Source organism: Eptatretus burgeri, chromosome 15 (assembly GCF_056783735.1).
Source record: "Eptatretus burgeri isolate ZD-2024b chromosome 15, Ebu_testis_v1, whole genome shotgun sequence".
Taxonomy (NCBI): Eukaryota; Metazoa; Chordata; class Myxini; order Myxiniformes; family Myxinidae; genus Eptatretus; species Eptatretus burgeri.
Genome location: NC_140975.1, coordinates 66,835,812 through 66,852,154, shown reverse-complemented (window position 1 = coordinate 66,852,154; position 16,343 = coordinate 66,835,812). Strand labels below are relative to the sequence as shown.

At 45.0% G+C, this 16,343-nt stretch overlaps 1 protein-coding gene across 6 annotated transcripts in view; it reads left to right on the top strand.

Moving 5' to 3' along the window:
- Nucleotides 1–16,343, top strand: part of LOC147012389 (estrogen receptor beta-like) — a 163,682-nt gene that overhangs the window by 82,464 nt on the left and 64,875 nt on the right. For all 6 annotated transcript variants that reach the window (XM_085856502.1, XM_085856501.1, XM_085856497.1 and 3 more), the window contains one exon: nt 7,991–8,129. In XM_085856502.1, coding sequence (XP_085712628.1) covers nt 7,991–8,129 — 139 coding nt within the window. The remainder of the gene's footprint in view (nt 1–7,990; nt 8,130–16,343) is intronic.

Sequence of the window (16,343 nt, the reverse complement as noted above, 5' to 3'; positions counted from 1 at the left end):
TAGTGGTGGAAGAGGGTGTTATGAGTGATGCTTCAGAACCCATAATTGTATCCTGAGTAAGAGGACTCAATATTATTGTCACACTCACTTTGCCTACGTTACATTAATCTTTACTTAACTGTAAAAAAATCCGGAGGAATTCACGTCTTATTGCGTTTATCCACCTTGGCAAGGTGTCGAATATGATGTAGCAGCTTGAGCGTCCTAAAACCTTGTCGTGGCATTTTTCTCAGGCCACTTCAAATGGCAAAGGTAATATCAAGAATATTGATAATAGCATAATAATGACAATAATAGTGTTACGGCTGTGGAAATTCGCAAACCACCATTCAGGGCCCATAGGTGAGATATCTCTAAGTACATGTGTAGTTAGCCCCAAACCCATTGTATAGAGGGAATTTATGTGATTCATCCGGGCTGCGACGCTTTGAGATAGCCATTTTTTCTGTTCTATCTTTATTTTGAACCAACCACGCTCCAACCCTCAGACAACAACAACAACAACGCCAACAACCACGACCTTTACCTTCACAACTCAATCCCACATCATCGCATCACCGCCATTCCCAAACGGCACCATAACCATCAAACCACCACCGAAAACCATCCACCACCTTCGCCTCTCTCCTTCTATGGTCATTCCCGCACCACCTGTGAACACTGAGCGTCGGGCTGTCTCGGGCCCGTTCGGTGATTGGTGCCGAACGCACCGAGCGGCGAGCGCAAATAGCGGCCTTTCCGAGGGAGAATTCGGATCAAAAACGCTTTACGCCCACTTCTCCTCCGTCCAATTAGCAAGTGCGGAGCGGCTTGGCCCCGCCTCCAGACGCGTCTGTGTGAAATCGATACATGCAAATTCTAGAATCAGGGGAGGTTCACGCCCACTTTTCCTCCGTCCAATTGGCGAGCGTGGCTCCACCCCCGAGGTTATCCTGATCCGGATATTTCCATATTGTTTTCTCCTGCCGGCCTATAAGACTGCGAGTGCAAGGCGAATAGAGTCAGTCGAGTCGGGTGGAGAGTTGAGTCGAGTCGGGGTAGAGTGAGTGAGTCGAGTCGGGTGGAGAGTCAGTCGAGTCGGGTGGCGAAGTGATCGGTGTGTCTTCGAGTTGGGTTCTGGAGTCGGCTGAGAAGAGTTGCGGGGAGAGGCAAAGGAGCTCGGGTCCGAGGCGAGAAGGACGGCGGTCGGCGACGAGGTCGCGGTGTGGGATCGCTCGTCAGGGGACCCAAGCAAGCCAGCCATCTCCCTCCCCCAGGGCATCAACAATTCCCCCCTTTCCCCCGCGCTGAGAAAGTGCAAAAAGGGGGCCCCGTTCCCACCCCACTCCAAACGTCATGCCAACGAAACCCGCCAAGGAGCACGGAGTCAGGGCACAGCCACGCGGCCAAATCTGCGGCTCGCCCGCCAACACGTCACGAGGACGCGGATTGGACACCCCCCGCCCCCCGGTCTCGCGGACCTGGCCGCTCCTCCAGGTCATGCGTACAATTGGCCTACAGGCCTGTCTGCCCCCTTGTCTATGAGGGTGACTTCTTTCCTTTGCTTTTGAGTAAATGTGTGTTGGTGCTGTCTGTAAAGTAGAATTGTATAAGTGTTGCCGTGTGTGCGCGTCATAGTTGCTTTTGTTTTGGTTGCTATATGTGCATTTTGACTGTTTGACTGTATATATGTGCTTTCCGTGTGCTGGGAAATAAATGTGCATTGTGTGAATTGTTTTCCCGTTTTGCTTCGTCTTTTCTTTATTGACCCTCCATCCTGCTTCACGTAAAGGGTTCGCAGTGGGTGCAAAACGCCCGGTAAATAATCTGAACTGTCGAGGTCGACAATAACACCGCTCGGTTATCTCGATAGTACGGAACGGGCCGCCCAAGCGGCTCGTGTCCGGAGTCGACCTGCGGCGAGGTACGATCGCCCGGTTTACCATCCGCGTAGGTACTTAGGTAGGTCGAGTTTGGTGAAAAACCCTATCCCACGACGGTGGCCGATTGGCACGATTGTGGTGAGGTCGAAAGGCCCACCCGTGACTGGCTCCGGGCGATAGTTCCCGGAGGGTCACGACTGAATTGTCCGTCCGGTGGGCGACGCAGTCGCGATTCGAGTGACGTGGCCGTCCGCATGCCGGCGGGCGCGAATTCGCAACAATATTAACATTGCACAGCACTGGATTGTAAAATAAAAATATAAATAACAATATCAACAATGATGTAATGGTACAATAATTGGCATTAATATAAAGAATAACGTGCATCCCCTGCTGACCGCCCTCATAGATATATTTCAAATTGTTTTATGTGATTAGAATAACGGTAACCCACTAATCTCACCCGACGCCACCAGCCGAAAACACAAACTCACCAACAAGCTGGAATCCAGGGGTGTCCCATGACCAATCGGCTTGTTCTCGCTTGCCAAACCATCCGTGCTTTATCAACTGTTTCATTGAGTACTTGCTTGGACGAATGCTGTACAAGCTGATTGTTCGTGGAACACACACCAGAACATGTGCTGGACCGAACTTGGTTTGCATGGCCCTAACTCCGCCTCTGGTATAGAAGCAGTGCTGTGAGCTCGCAATATGCACGCATCATATTGTTATCCGCGTGCTCGAATGATCTAAAACATGCATGCGGCACGGACACGCGGTTGCGCATTGCCCAAATATACAGCGATCTAGTGCCAGAGATCAGTGTGCAGTGCATGTGCACCTTCTTATTTGCTATCTAATTGTAGGAGAGACTGGAATGACCTATTTGATAACATGGTGCTGCTTTAATGATCATGTGATGGTGCTCTAATGATCACAGGGTTCTGAGACTCCATCATAGAGAAGAAGTGCACTTCGGTTTTTCCATCATGTGGCATTATTTATATTCTGAAACGTATTCGATCAGAAAATAACCAAGCAGCCAAAAGGAAGCAGGTCGAAAAGGAATACGAAGAAGTTGGGAAAGATTGAGGAAGTATCAACTGGAGAGAGACAGAGACAGAGACAGATTACGTTTGGGTAGTATCGACTGGAATGGGAGAGTTTTTGAACTTTGATTCACCAGCAAATAGTATACAGTCAGGCCACCAAAAATGCTGGCTGGCCACAAAAAAATTCTGTTTAGGTGTCTCAGTGGACCACAAAAAACAATAAGCATGACTCCTGCATACAATGCAACTCCCCACAGTTCTACAGGATATTTACCATTCTACTTGATGTTTCGGAGGGACCTTCGCAAGCCTTTGGATGCAGTGTTGCGCCATGTTAGCGAAAATGAAGAATGAATGTGTGTCGATGATTGGTGACTGGACCATCACTCTGCTTTAGCCCATACTAATGACTAAGCAGGGAGGTAGCTTAAGCACAAAGCAGATAAACAGGAGAACTTTGACAAGAAAGCCGGAGAGGTCCCACTTGCAGTTGGTCAATGAGTGCTGCTATGCAATCACATTCACAAGGGGCGGCATAAAATCAAGGACATTTGGGGACCAGAACATTTTGAGGTGGTTGAACAACCGGACACAAATACGGCTGTATTTATGGTAGAACCTGCAGATCTCTCTGGATCGCGTCACTTAGTAAACAGGACAGAGATTCGAAATTGTGACATCCCGAAGGGCCAAGAAAACAAATTTATCAAACATGGGAAATGTCCTCCTGAAGGTTTTCCTGACACAGATAGCGATGCCAGTAGTGATGCCTCAGATGATTGGGACTATACCATGTCCTGAGTGATTCCACCAGTATTTCAAGAGGGAGGTGGAGAAACCGAGGTGCAACCTGAAGAACTGCAGGACATCAATAGCACAAAAGATACTTCCGAATTCAGGATCACCAGTCAACCTGACTCCGATCACACACAGGTGGCAGCAGCTCTCCCATGAATGTCCACCAGATCTGAAGGCCCTGTCACACCTTGATGTTTTAGCCAGTGTATGGCAAGGTATCAAAATGTATGCAAAACACTGGCGTACGCTGAACTATTGATGTTTTTTTTTCCAGTTTTGGACATATTCATAACGAATTGGACGTATGCATAACATATTGGTACCGTACACAAAACGTTTCGTTGTCTTATAGATAACTTATACCAACGAATGATTAGCGTGTTGTCGGAGTTCACAACCTATGCTCAACGATAGTCTAACTTAGGCATAGCGCACTGCACGTATCGCCGACGATCACGTGGCGTAGCCTATTAAAAACCTGCCACACGCCGATTCAAATCATAACCGCCTGAGAATTGGAAGTGTTAACGTCGCAGTCACACCTTGATGATTTAGCCAGCGTATGCCGACCTCTGAAAAATGTGTCTAAAACGCTGGCACAAGTCGAATACGTTATGGGTAAGTTTGGTTTACGTGACGAGCACGCTGAAAAACGATGAAGTACGCTGTCATACGTCGTAGTACGTCTAGTACGTCGTGAAATTTCAAGCATGCTGAAAATTTTACGACGTACTCGCCGTATGGCTCACACGTTCCGCTACGCTGGGAATAAGTTGTAGGCACGATATGCGGTCGACGTGTTTTGACTAATGAGTAACTTACAAGTAACGTGTATCAACGTGTGCCAACGATCGCATATCGTGCCTACAACTTATGGCCAGTGTTGCGGAACGTGTGAGTCATACGCTGGCATACGTTGTAAAATTTCAAGCATGCTAAAATTTGAGGACAACCGCAAAGTACAACGATGAAAGCCAGCGTACTACGACGTATGGCAGTGTTTTTCAGCGTGCTGTTAATGTTATCAAAAGTTACCCATAACGTATTCGACGTGTGCCAGCGTTTTAAACAATTTTTTTCATACGTCGGCATACGCTGGCTAAATCGTCAAGGTGTGACAGGGCCTTGATGCAGGGAAACATTTGAATCCGTTAAAAGAACCCCGTTCTGTTTCCAAAGACAAAGTGTTCATTCTGCTTTTGATGTTTGCACCTGGTACATGCTGGGGAGCCTCATTGGTATGCATTGTTGTCTGCACTGTTGCTGATGATTCGCCAAGAAGTGATGAAACCGGTCCGGTAGCTGAGGGGGTGTGTAGCATTGGGATTCTCATTGTGTGTACTATTTGTGAATGTCTATAGTTGTTGAGGAACTCTGGGAAGGGTTCGAAACAGCATAGTGCTTACCTTGTGTAGGTCTTCATGGGTTGTTTTCTGCAACGTCTTTGGCTAGAGGAGTGTGGAAGGCGTCAATTGTTTATATAATCTGAGCCCCCTGGATTTCGTTGACTAGGTGAGAGCTGATTGGCTATTCCCTCCATTCACAGGTGAGAGATATGGGTGGGTCTATCTTCATTTATAGACTGACTGCTTTTGACATTTGCACATGGTACATGCTTGGGAGCCTCATTTGTATGCATTGCTGTCTGCACTCTTGCTGATGATTTACCAATAAGCGATGAAACCGGTCTGGTAGCTGAGGGGGTGTGTAGCATTGGGATTCTCATGTGTGTACTATTTGTGAATGTCTTTATAGTTGTTGAGGAACTCTGGGAAGGGTTTGATTCAGGATGTGCTTACCTTTTGTCGGTCTTCTTGCGTTACTTTCTGCAGCTTCTCTGGCTGGAGGAGTGTGGGAGGGGTCAATTGTATGTATGTATGTATGTATGTATGTCTATATGTGTATATATATCGCTTTGCTATTGGAGAGTGGAGAGTCAACCAGACTGCTTATGGTGTGTTTCGTACACATATGGGTACCCATACCCACACACTTATGTTGTAAGTGATGCCAGCTACATGCTGTGCTCTCTGGTACTGCCTGCAATGTCTTCTTTTCCAGACGGGAAATTTTACCCTCGACAATTAATTGTAATTGTTGTTGATGGTTACTTCTAGTTTGTGAAAAACCTTGGGTTGGCGGTGAGTCAAAGGGGGGAAAAATCGCCATTTGCGTTGTTTGTGCCTGGCGTGCTCGGTAGGACTCTTCTAGGTTGAATGCCATTACCTCTTTGTTCGCCATTAAATTCTGGTTCAATAATTTACGGTGGTGTTGCCTTTACGATGGTTCACTGCTGCATTACTTTTAATCCAAATAAGGTAAATAGTAACACTTGGAAACAACCATGTTGCTTGGTGGCACCACATGTTGCCCAGAACAGGCAGAGTTAACTTTCTGTGAATGTCATTGGGTTTTTACCTGCCATGTGTAACAGGTCTACTGGAGCTCAATGTGGTGGTGGTGGTGGTTGGTGTTGTGGTTCTTGTTGGGGGTCGATTTTTGAAATGTGCACTCATTGGTCGGACAACTGCCGGACCACACTCACATTTGTCGCTTGACTTCACCCACCATGGCACCAAGACAAAATCATACGGCCACCGTCTTGGTTTTCTGGCGGGGCTAAGATATCAGGCATGTGCAGGCTTCTGCTGATTAAACACTGCCCAGGTTTGTTATGTCAGATTTCCATTGGCTTTGTTTGGGTCGAGTTTTACTCACGATGAGGTTCCCTAGAAAAATCTAATCAATGTCAAAAACTACTGGCAAGGTTTAATCAAGCCTGTCAGCATGCACGGCACATGACTTCCTAAAAAAGAGAGTGTTATGTAATTTTTGAATTGCCCCATGTTGGGGTTAAATAATCCGCGACCGTTTGATGAATCGGCTCCATTCTGATACTAGAAGGGTACTTCGAAGAGCGCACACCTCCACCACGTAATGCCTGATCCACGAGAACATATCGGGCCCGATACATGTTTGAAATATCGTGCGATACCGAACTATATCGTTTTTGGCCCCGATCTCTCAATGGTGAAGAATCACTTAAAAAAAAATTGTGGTAGTCAGATCGGGATCCGGATCTTCACCAAAATCGAATCAGTTCGTCCTTGTCACACACCGAATGCGTCCCCCAAATTTCATCCGCAACATTTTGAGATATCCTGCACACAGACAAACACGCAAACAGGCAGCAAGCGGTGAAAACATAACCTCCTTCACCTTCAGCGGCGGAGTTAACAAACAAACAGAGGAACCCATCAATTGGGCCAAAACACCAGAAAGCACTGCAAGCCCTTTAACTCAAATCATCCTGAAAGGTCCAATAACCAAGTGGAAACACAGTTTAAACACAATAATGGACCATTTCCCCATTTCCTTTTGATGTTCACTCGATTGAAGGAAACCTTTTAGTGAAAGGGGGGAGTCGTGGGATATAGAGAAAAGTTTATATTTTATGAAGTAGCTTTTTCACATTTTCATACATCCCCAACAGGCTTTATTTTTACTGTCTTGGCACATCGCATGTTGCGAACCAGACATGACCCGACAGAAGTGATAATGGACCAGACAATATGACAGTGGTTTGCTTGTTCAAGCAATGTCAATGATTTACTTCTTCAGGACTTCTGTAACAGCTGCCATGTTTGGCGAAGGTGCACTTTGAGTTGACTTATTGACAGTCTTTCCACTCATTGTGCGCATTTATTATTGGCTTATGAAGGATCTGAGTGCACTTATTCCTGAAAACGCGTATCTGATGGTTATACTTGACTTTTCCTTTTGTTTTCCTTCCATGTTCATAGACCGACGATTGAAACCCACAGGCATGTAAACACCGCTACATGAGGGCTCTGGGAGGGATGGAGAGTGTGTGTGATGCACGTGCGTGGATGCGAGATGAACACACTTGAGTTGTGATTCTCTTGTACAAACTGACGTGCGGGGTTTGGGGAAAGAGGACAAGTGGAGCAAGATGTAATATGGAGTAAATGAGAGGCAAAAAAGCACTTTCCTGCCTATAACAAGCCTGTGCCATTGTGAATGCAGAGCGCTTATCACGAGTTGGTTAACTTTGATGGAGAAAGAGAAAGTTGGAGTAATATAAACAAGAATAAAAGCCATCGGAGATGAATTGTACGGAACGTGTGTATCATCAATGTAATGAGTGGGTTTACCGCTCACTGTACGAGATAATGCATACAGGCCTGGACTGTGATGTGAAGGTCAGTCGTGTAAGTGAACACCCTATTGTTGCCACTGTGTGTGACATTGTAGGATTTGTGCAAATAAGCTTGAGGGATCAAGTGCTTCTCCTCGAGTCCAGCTGGCTGGAGGTTCTCATCATGGGCCTCATATGGAGATCCATGTCCCAACCTGGAAAGCTGGTCTTCGCCTCGAACCTCATTCTTGACAGGTATGGTGAAACCTTCAGCCAAAGCTTCACTAATGCTTTACTTTTGTAACCTTAAATTTTCATTGTGTTTCAAAGGACTGAAACATTGTGTTACAGTCAGGACGTGGCATCAACGAGTGCGCACCGTCTGTCGGGTGGGATAGCGGGGTATCCGTCTGCTCACGTTGATTGCTAGTGGACGTTAAAAATCCCACGGTGTCTTTTGCGAAGAGTAGGTGTGTTATCATCGACAACCGGAACAAATTACATATTCCTGCCCTGACTACCTCCAAATGTCAGGCCTGGCCACCAACTTCGGGAAATACTTGGGCAATTCGTGCACACACTGAGCCACTGACTCCAAACTCATGGGACATGTACTGTGTTTGCAGACTATTTCAATTTAATTATAATTCATCACTGCTTGATGAGCCTTGCTGATAATACAGTAAACCTTCATTAAACCAAACACGAGCAGATATGTTTCACAATGAATATTGATCTGAAGGAGAGTTTGTTCATACTAAATCTATCTTCTATTGATCTATTTATCGACCTATCTATCTATCTTCTATTATGTACCAGCAAATACCACCAGTCAATTTGCTGACGGGAATACGAAAGGTGGGTGGGTTGGGGGGGCGGGGGAGAGAGGGAGAGAGGAGGGGTGTGGGAGCGAGGAGGGAGAGAAAGTGAGGGGTGGGGGAAGGAAGGCAGCGTTAGGTGAGAAGAAGGAAAGGCAGACATGTGGTGGAGCGTTAATTACGATTCATACTGTCTCATCAAAATGATTCTGCATAGAATAACCGTGAAGATGGAAACAAAGTAATGTCTGAAATCCATTTTCTGCCAGTCCTACTATAAATACCGCCTGGAGACAAACTCCGTCCAGACATGTCCGGAGACAAACACCGCCGGGAGACAAACACGACATGGAGACAAACACCGCACAAACACGTCCAGAGACAAAACCGCCGGATGTGTCCCAGAGCCAAGCCGTCCGGAGACAAACACCGCCCGGACACGTCCGGAGACAAACTCCCATCTGGACATAAACATTGTCTGGACACGTCCAGAGACAAACTCCCTTCCAGACATAAACACCACCGCCCGGACATGTCTGGAGATAAATACCACCCAAACACATCCAGAGACAAACACCGTCAGGAGACAAACATGGACATGTCCGGAGACAAACACTATCTGGAGATAAACAATGCCCGGACACAAACACCAATCAGACATGTCCAGAGACAAACACCGTCTAAAAATAATCACCGCCCGGACATGTCCAGAGACATCATCCAGTGGTTGACAGAGGTGGGGGGAGTTGAGGACTTGAAGAAGAAAGGGGGAGCTGTGAACCTAGAGTTGTGAGGGGGGGAATGAGGACTTGACGAAGATAGGGAGAGCTGCAGGCAGAGTTGGAGTTGGAGTTGGGGGGGCGTGGGGTGGCAGAGAAGGGACAGAGTTGGGAAAGGCGGGTTGAAACAATAGGGATGAGGGTGTTGACTACTTGATGTCACATTTTAGATTTTGTGGAACGGTGGGGAACAGAGGCATGAGGAGATCTGTGGAATGGAGAGGGATGGGGTGGGGATCATGGGGTATACAAGATGGACACCACAGGGACTTTCAGGAAGGAAAGCAGGGAATTTTGAAGGAGGTGGGTTTGAGGTGGATTAACGGGGGTAGAAAAGATGATGATTTTGGATGGGGGAGGATAAGAGATGGTGGTGAAAAGCTGTTTTGAAGGCCTGGAGGGAAGAGTGGGATTGAAGAGAGTGTGGGAGTTTGTTCCAAAGGCAGGGAAAAAGAGGAATGGAAGAGTGAAGGTGAGCAGTGATTCGTGATTTTGGTAGCTTTACCAGAAGGGGGTTGTTGGTGAACCTTGAGCGCCCTGCAGAAATATTGGGGGCGGGGGGGACATATCACAGACAAAGCGAGGGGGGGGGGTTAGGCCAGAGAGGAGACGGTAGAAGACAGAAAGACCACGAACATGTCTGTGGTGAGAGAGTGAGAGGCCCAAAGACTCAGCCTCATCATGGGAGATGCCAATGATCCTAAATACCTTGATTTTCTAAAGGTGAGAGGCGGGAACACCATCCCAGAGAGGAGAGCAGTGCTCCATCAGGCTGCAGACAAAAGCTGTGTGTGTGATCAGGCGCTCAGGTGGGCCAAGGAAGCACTTGCACAACGGAGGATGCCCAGTGGGTGACTGGCTTTGGAGGCCAATTGTGTGCAGGATATCTCAAAAAGTTGTGTACGGATTCAGATGAAATTTGATGGGCAGGTTCAGGGTGTGGCAATGACAAACTGATTCGTTTTTGGTGAAAATCCCAATCCAAATTTGGATCCAAATTTTTACTTAAAGTGATTCTTCACCGTTGAGAGATCGGGCTAAAAACGATATACATAATGATATTTCAAAAAGTTAACGGACTCGACATGTTCCACTGGATCAGGCGTTGCGTGGCGGAGGTATGCGCTCTACCGAGTGTCCTAGTTACCTTCGCAAACTTTGTTGCGAAGGTTATGTTTTGATCGCTGTGTATTTATTTATTACTTACGAAATCTAAAGATTTTGTAAGTATATTGATGCCTTCCGTTTCTGTTTGTTTGTTTGTTTGTTTGCTTGTAGGCACGATAACTCGAGAACGGAAGAAGCTACCAATGTGAAATTACACGACGTGATTCAGGAGGGTGATGGCAAGTGCTGATTAGATTTTGGTCAAAATCGGTCAAAGGTCAAGGTCACGCTGAGGTCAAATATTCCATTTTTGATGGTTTGGTACAGATAACTCGAGAACGGAAGAAGCTACCAATGTCAAATTACACCACGTGATTCAGGAGGCTGATGGCTAGTGCTGATTAGATCTTGGTCAAAATCGGTCAAAGGTCAAGGTCACAGTGAGGTCAAACATCCAAAAAATGATAACTCGAGAACGGAAGAAGCTTCCAATGTCAAATTACACCACGTGATTCAGGAGGGTGGTGGCTCGTGCTGATTAGATTTTGGTCAAAATCGGTCAAAGGTCAAGGTCACAGTGAGGTCAAACATCCAAAACATTCGATTTTTGATGGTTTGGTACAGAATCATCGTAGAAACTTCTGGTTTGTGTCGCTACCTTCTCAAGAGACAGCTTTTATTAGACAAGGTCAGAGGTCAAGTTGACGATTTCGTAAGTACCAGTCTATGACTGCTTGTTTATTTATTTGTGAATATGTGTGTTTGTTTGTTTGTTTGTTATTCGCATAACTCCAAAAGTATTGAACTGAATCACAGCAAATTTAGTGGGATGATTGGTTATTATCTGAGGACCATTTGATTAGATTTTGGGAGCGATCGGGTCAAGGTCAAGGTCATGAAAAGGTCAAAATCGTCTTTTTACCATAGCGCGGTCAATTTGTATCCAATTTGCATGCAACTCATGCCAAAATGTTCAGAATTCAATGGCCCATCTTGTGATATGTGACATGACACAATGACGTAATAACCCTTATGAGCGGTTGGGAGTCAAAGGTCGGGGGGGGGGCACGACATTGCAAAATGTGCGGTTTTAGTCATAACACGGTCAATTCTTATACGATTTGCATGGAACCAACACCAAAATGTTGACTGTTCTGTTCCCCACACTCTAATACCAATTACAAAATTAAGAGTACAAAGGTCAAGGTCGAGGTCATGAAAAGGTCAAAATCGTCATTTTGCCATGGTGCGATCGATTTTTATCCAATTTGCATGCAACCAATGCCAAAATGTTGTGAATTCAATGCCCAATCTTGTGATATACGATATGACACAGGAAATTTTATGTTTTTAAGCTATCATAACACATATGAGATGGCAGATGTGGTTTGGGATTAAATACCCTCACAATCAACGGTTTCTGGGGTGGGGGGCAAAATGTAGCGTTGGCGAAGGTATGCACTCCACTGAGTGCCTGTTCTCGTTAATTAATGTTTTGAAACCTGATTGGTAGACTGAATGTAGTGTGCTCTGACAATGTCTTGTGTGAGCGGAAGCACATTCCAAAAATATACTGAATTGAAAATCCTTACGATAATTCACAGACCGGTGTTTGTGGGTTGTTTGTTTGTGGGTTTGTTTGTCGGGCAACTTCTCCTATAGTTCTGGGCCAATTACATCCACACTTGCTACATAGGATCAGCATAACCCCAATTAATGTATAGCTGTGTTTTTATCTTTGCCTGGTGGTCTTGGAGGGAGGGGAAGGGACACATTCTCTATGTAAATGTATATCGTATAGCGCCACCTTCATGTGGGAGAGGGTAGTACAAGTCTCCTCCATTGCAGTGCAGTGTTCCTGTCCCCACGTTTTCCAGTGCAGTGAGGTGTTTTGAATTACATGCAGTCGGTTTGTGTTTTTGTTTCATACACGTAACCCGGGTTATCTTTATTTTGTTTGCGTATACAGAGCTGGCAGTTGCCTATATACCACCCAAATATAGGTTTGTATCAGAAGAACGTGATGCATGCTTGAAACAAGATGGCCCAAAGGGCGGGTACTCTGTTAGTATCCAGAAAACACCCAAATATTAAGGAGAAAGTGAAAGTGCAGCTCACGGAGTGTCTGGACAGGACACATCAAAGGACACTCATTAATTGTGGCTTTTGGCAACACCAGAACAACAGAGTGGTGGAGAGGTGGCCACTTTTCAAAGATAAGGAACCAACACACAATCTAAAGAATACAGTTTAATGTAACAAATTCAATAAACCACACTAAACATTCATTTACATTGGCGATTCAGTAATACACCAGAGCAATGTCTGTCCTGGTATCCTATTCCCATTGCCAAACCATCCAGGAAACCCGCACATTGCAAGCACAATGAAATGAACAATGTTTGCTTTCCATCAATCATTATGGAGATTAGGATCGAGTTCAATGGAGTTGGAATTCCTGAGTAGTTTGCACTTAGTATGAAAGCGACATGAAAGTTTTTCTGAAACGACTTTGCTTTCGAGAAGTTACTTTAACGAGCTAGTGCTGCTACCTTGAGCTGAATTTTAGCCTCCAACTTCTGCAATGCAGTCCAATGTCATAATCATTAGGACACCACTTTACCTATGATAATTACCCTGCGCTCACAGAGCGAAAAGCGGGGCGAAGTGATCGGTCGCGTCCGTGTGCGTGTGCTGTATGTACGTGTGCCGTAGGTACCTGCGTACGTACATACGTGTCTGCATTTTTGAAATTCATTTTCTCAGCAACCATTAGTTTGATTGACACGAAATTTTCCAATTAGGTGCACCTCCTCCTGTAGAATTTTTTTTAGTTATAATTATGACGTCATAGGTCACGTGGAACAGGTGGCATCTTGGAAAAACTGAAAAAAATTGCACCTCTATAATCTCCGAAACCACTCCATGGAAAAAAAAATTCACACATGGCTCATTGTCAAGTACTTCCCATGGGGAATAAGATTTGTTAATGATGATGTCATCACTTTCTTCATTATGACGTCATAATTCGACAAGCATAACTCTCGATACGATAAGTAATGAAATATTTTTCCTGTGCAACTATTGGTACAATTGACACGAAATTTTGACAATAGGTGCACCTCCTCCTGTTGGGATTAATTTTTATAATGACAATTATGACATCATAGGTCACATGGTCCAGGCGGCATCTTGAAAAAAAAAAACGAAAAACTTTACACCTCTATATCTCCGAAACCTCTCTTTGGAAAAAAAACCTGAAACGTGGCTCATTGTCAAGTACTCCCTATGTGGAGTATGATATGTTAATTATGACATCATCAATGTCTTCATTTTGACATCATAATTTGACAAGTGCAACACTTGATCCGGTCAGTATGAAAAAAAAAATTATCTGCAATTGTTGAAACCGCTAACCGATCAATGCAAAACTTCATCTAATTGATCAACTCCCCATGGGAAATATAGTTTGATAAAAGTGACATAATCAGTCACTGGTCTGGCACCATATTGGATCAAAGAAAAAAAAAATAGAAGAGTTGGCTTGCACCAAGTCATTCTCAAGACTGCACAGGGTAAGCATTCTATGAATACCATCGAGTTCACACTGTGTTTAAGTGGGAAACATTTGCTGTTCTGTCCTCTCTGGCAAACTTTATAGATTGTCGGATGGCAGTAGATGTGAGGTTCTGGTGGTTTTGTGGGGGTGATGCATTACAGCACACACTGAGCATCTGTAAGGAAGGCCTTGCAAAAGGAATGTAAAGGTGGCATGAACAACTGGTGGCACTGGTGGTGGAGATGTTTTTTTCTCTTTTTTATTTTTAAGGTAGAGCCAGGTGACGGGGTGAAAAGGCAACATAATGACAGTGCAGCGGCAATTGTACAAACCAAGCAAGGGAAAGAGAGAGAGAGACAGACAGACAGACAGACAGACAGACAGACAGACAGACAGACAGGAAGCAGTTACCTGGAAGTAAAATGGTTCAGGAGCAGTTGGGTGTGACTGGGAAGGGTGGGTACAGAGCGAAAGATTGGGGACACAAGATTTTGAAGCAAACACAGAATTGAGGCATTTGGCCTTCTGACGAGCGGAGTCAGTTGTGGTGCCATTTGAAGAGAGGGAAGGGATGGAATGGGAGCATGCACCAGAGACAGACTTAACAAGGCACCACCAGGTTTTGGAGGAAGGAGAAAAGTTTGAAAATTCTTTCTTGAGGTTAGACAGATGTTGTTTTCTGGCTCTCCTGAGAGTGGACAAACACTTCTTGTTGTGTGCTTTGTGGAATGATCTGAGTTTGCTTTCGGTTGATTTTGTTTTCCAGGAAGAGAAGGCAAGTTTGTTTTTTTTCAGAGCCGCTGCCTCATCACAGGATTCAGTGTACCATGGGGTGGGAAGAAAGGCAGGATAACTGAAGACGAGATGGGATAAATCTGTACATAAGAGGGAGCAGGTTTCTGTGTAAGAATTCCCAGGCTGAGTTAATATCAGGGGCAGTAGATATAGGAGATCAGTCCTGAACTGAGATGGCTGTTTGCAGTCCCTGCCAATCTGCTTGAGTGAACTGCCAGACTTGCTGACATTGAGGCAACTCTCTGAGAATAGCCATGGAGATGTTGACTCTCACAAGCACATGATCAGATGAACCAATACGGCACTTTTGAAATGATGTAATCCGCCCCAGATTTATCAGTGCACATGCACAGAAACCCCATTGTAATGAGGTCTATCATGGTGGCCTGGACATATCTTGTGCCTGCCAGATAAGAATTGTAGAATGAAACGACAAAAAAAAACTTTTAAAGAAGTCAAAAGTACTTGTAAACGTATCTGCCGGAAAGGGTTGTGCTTCTGCACAATGAAACAGTTGGAGAACCTCCTGATCAATTTGTCCAAAAAGTTGAAGACGAGATAGTCTCTGTATTGCAAAAACTACTGACAATATGAGCCCATGAAAGGCCACAGATTCGTACATGGTGCGTTCTACCCAAACCTTCGTGCTTCTTAACACCAACGTGAAGGTCATATCTGGGGCTTGTCGATGCACAGGGTGAGTTTGAAATGATGATACTTCCTATTAATCATGTTTGAGAGGGGGGTGGGTGGGAGTGGGAGTTGTATGGGCTGTGAGATATGGGTGCTGTTCTAAGTATATATTTTTGTGTGGTTCTGGGGCCACAGGAATTATAAGAGATTTTTGCATCTATTGGTGAAAGGAAAAGTGTGTGAGTGTGTGTATGTGTTATAACCATGGCCACCACGAGCTAATTATCTTCACAGGAAATGATAGGAACCTGACTCCGATCACGCAAGGAATTTTTTTGTATTCCTATAATCTTGAGTCCGATTTGCATTCAGGAACAGAAATGTTATGGTTAAAACCATTTTGAAATTGCCATTCTGTTGCCTTAAAGCTGAAAATTATGTTTAAAAGATTATTTAAATCACAAATTTCGTGCTCGCAATGGCAGATTAAAAGTACCCGTCTAACCTTAACCCTAATCCTCACACGCACAGTGCACGTGCTGAAGGCCTCATTTTGCATTCATACTTCATTTAGAAATTTAGAGATGTAAGAGCAGTATATGGAGAGTGGTGAGAAATGGAGTTCTTGATGTACAGTGCAACTCCACTGCCTAGGCGAGGTTTAGGCCTATCAAAACGGAGGGGATGATGGTGCAGGGATACACGAAGGCGTAAGGGATGTCTGTGGGAGGAAGGATTCTGTTAAGCAGATGATGTCCGTTTTTTTAAGGAGTGATCT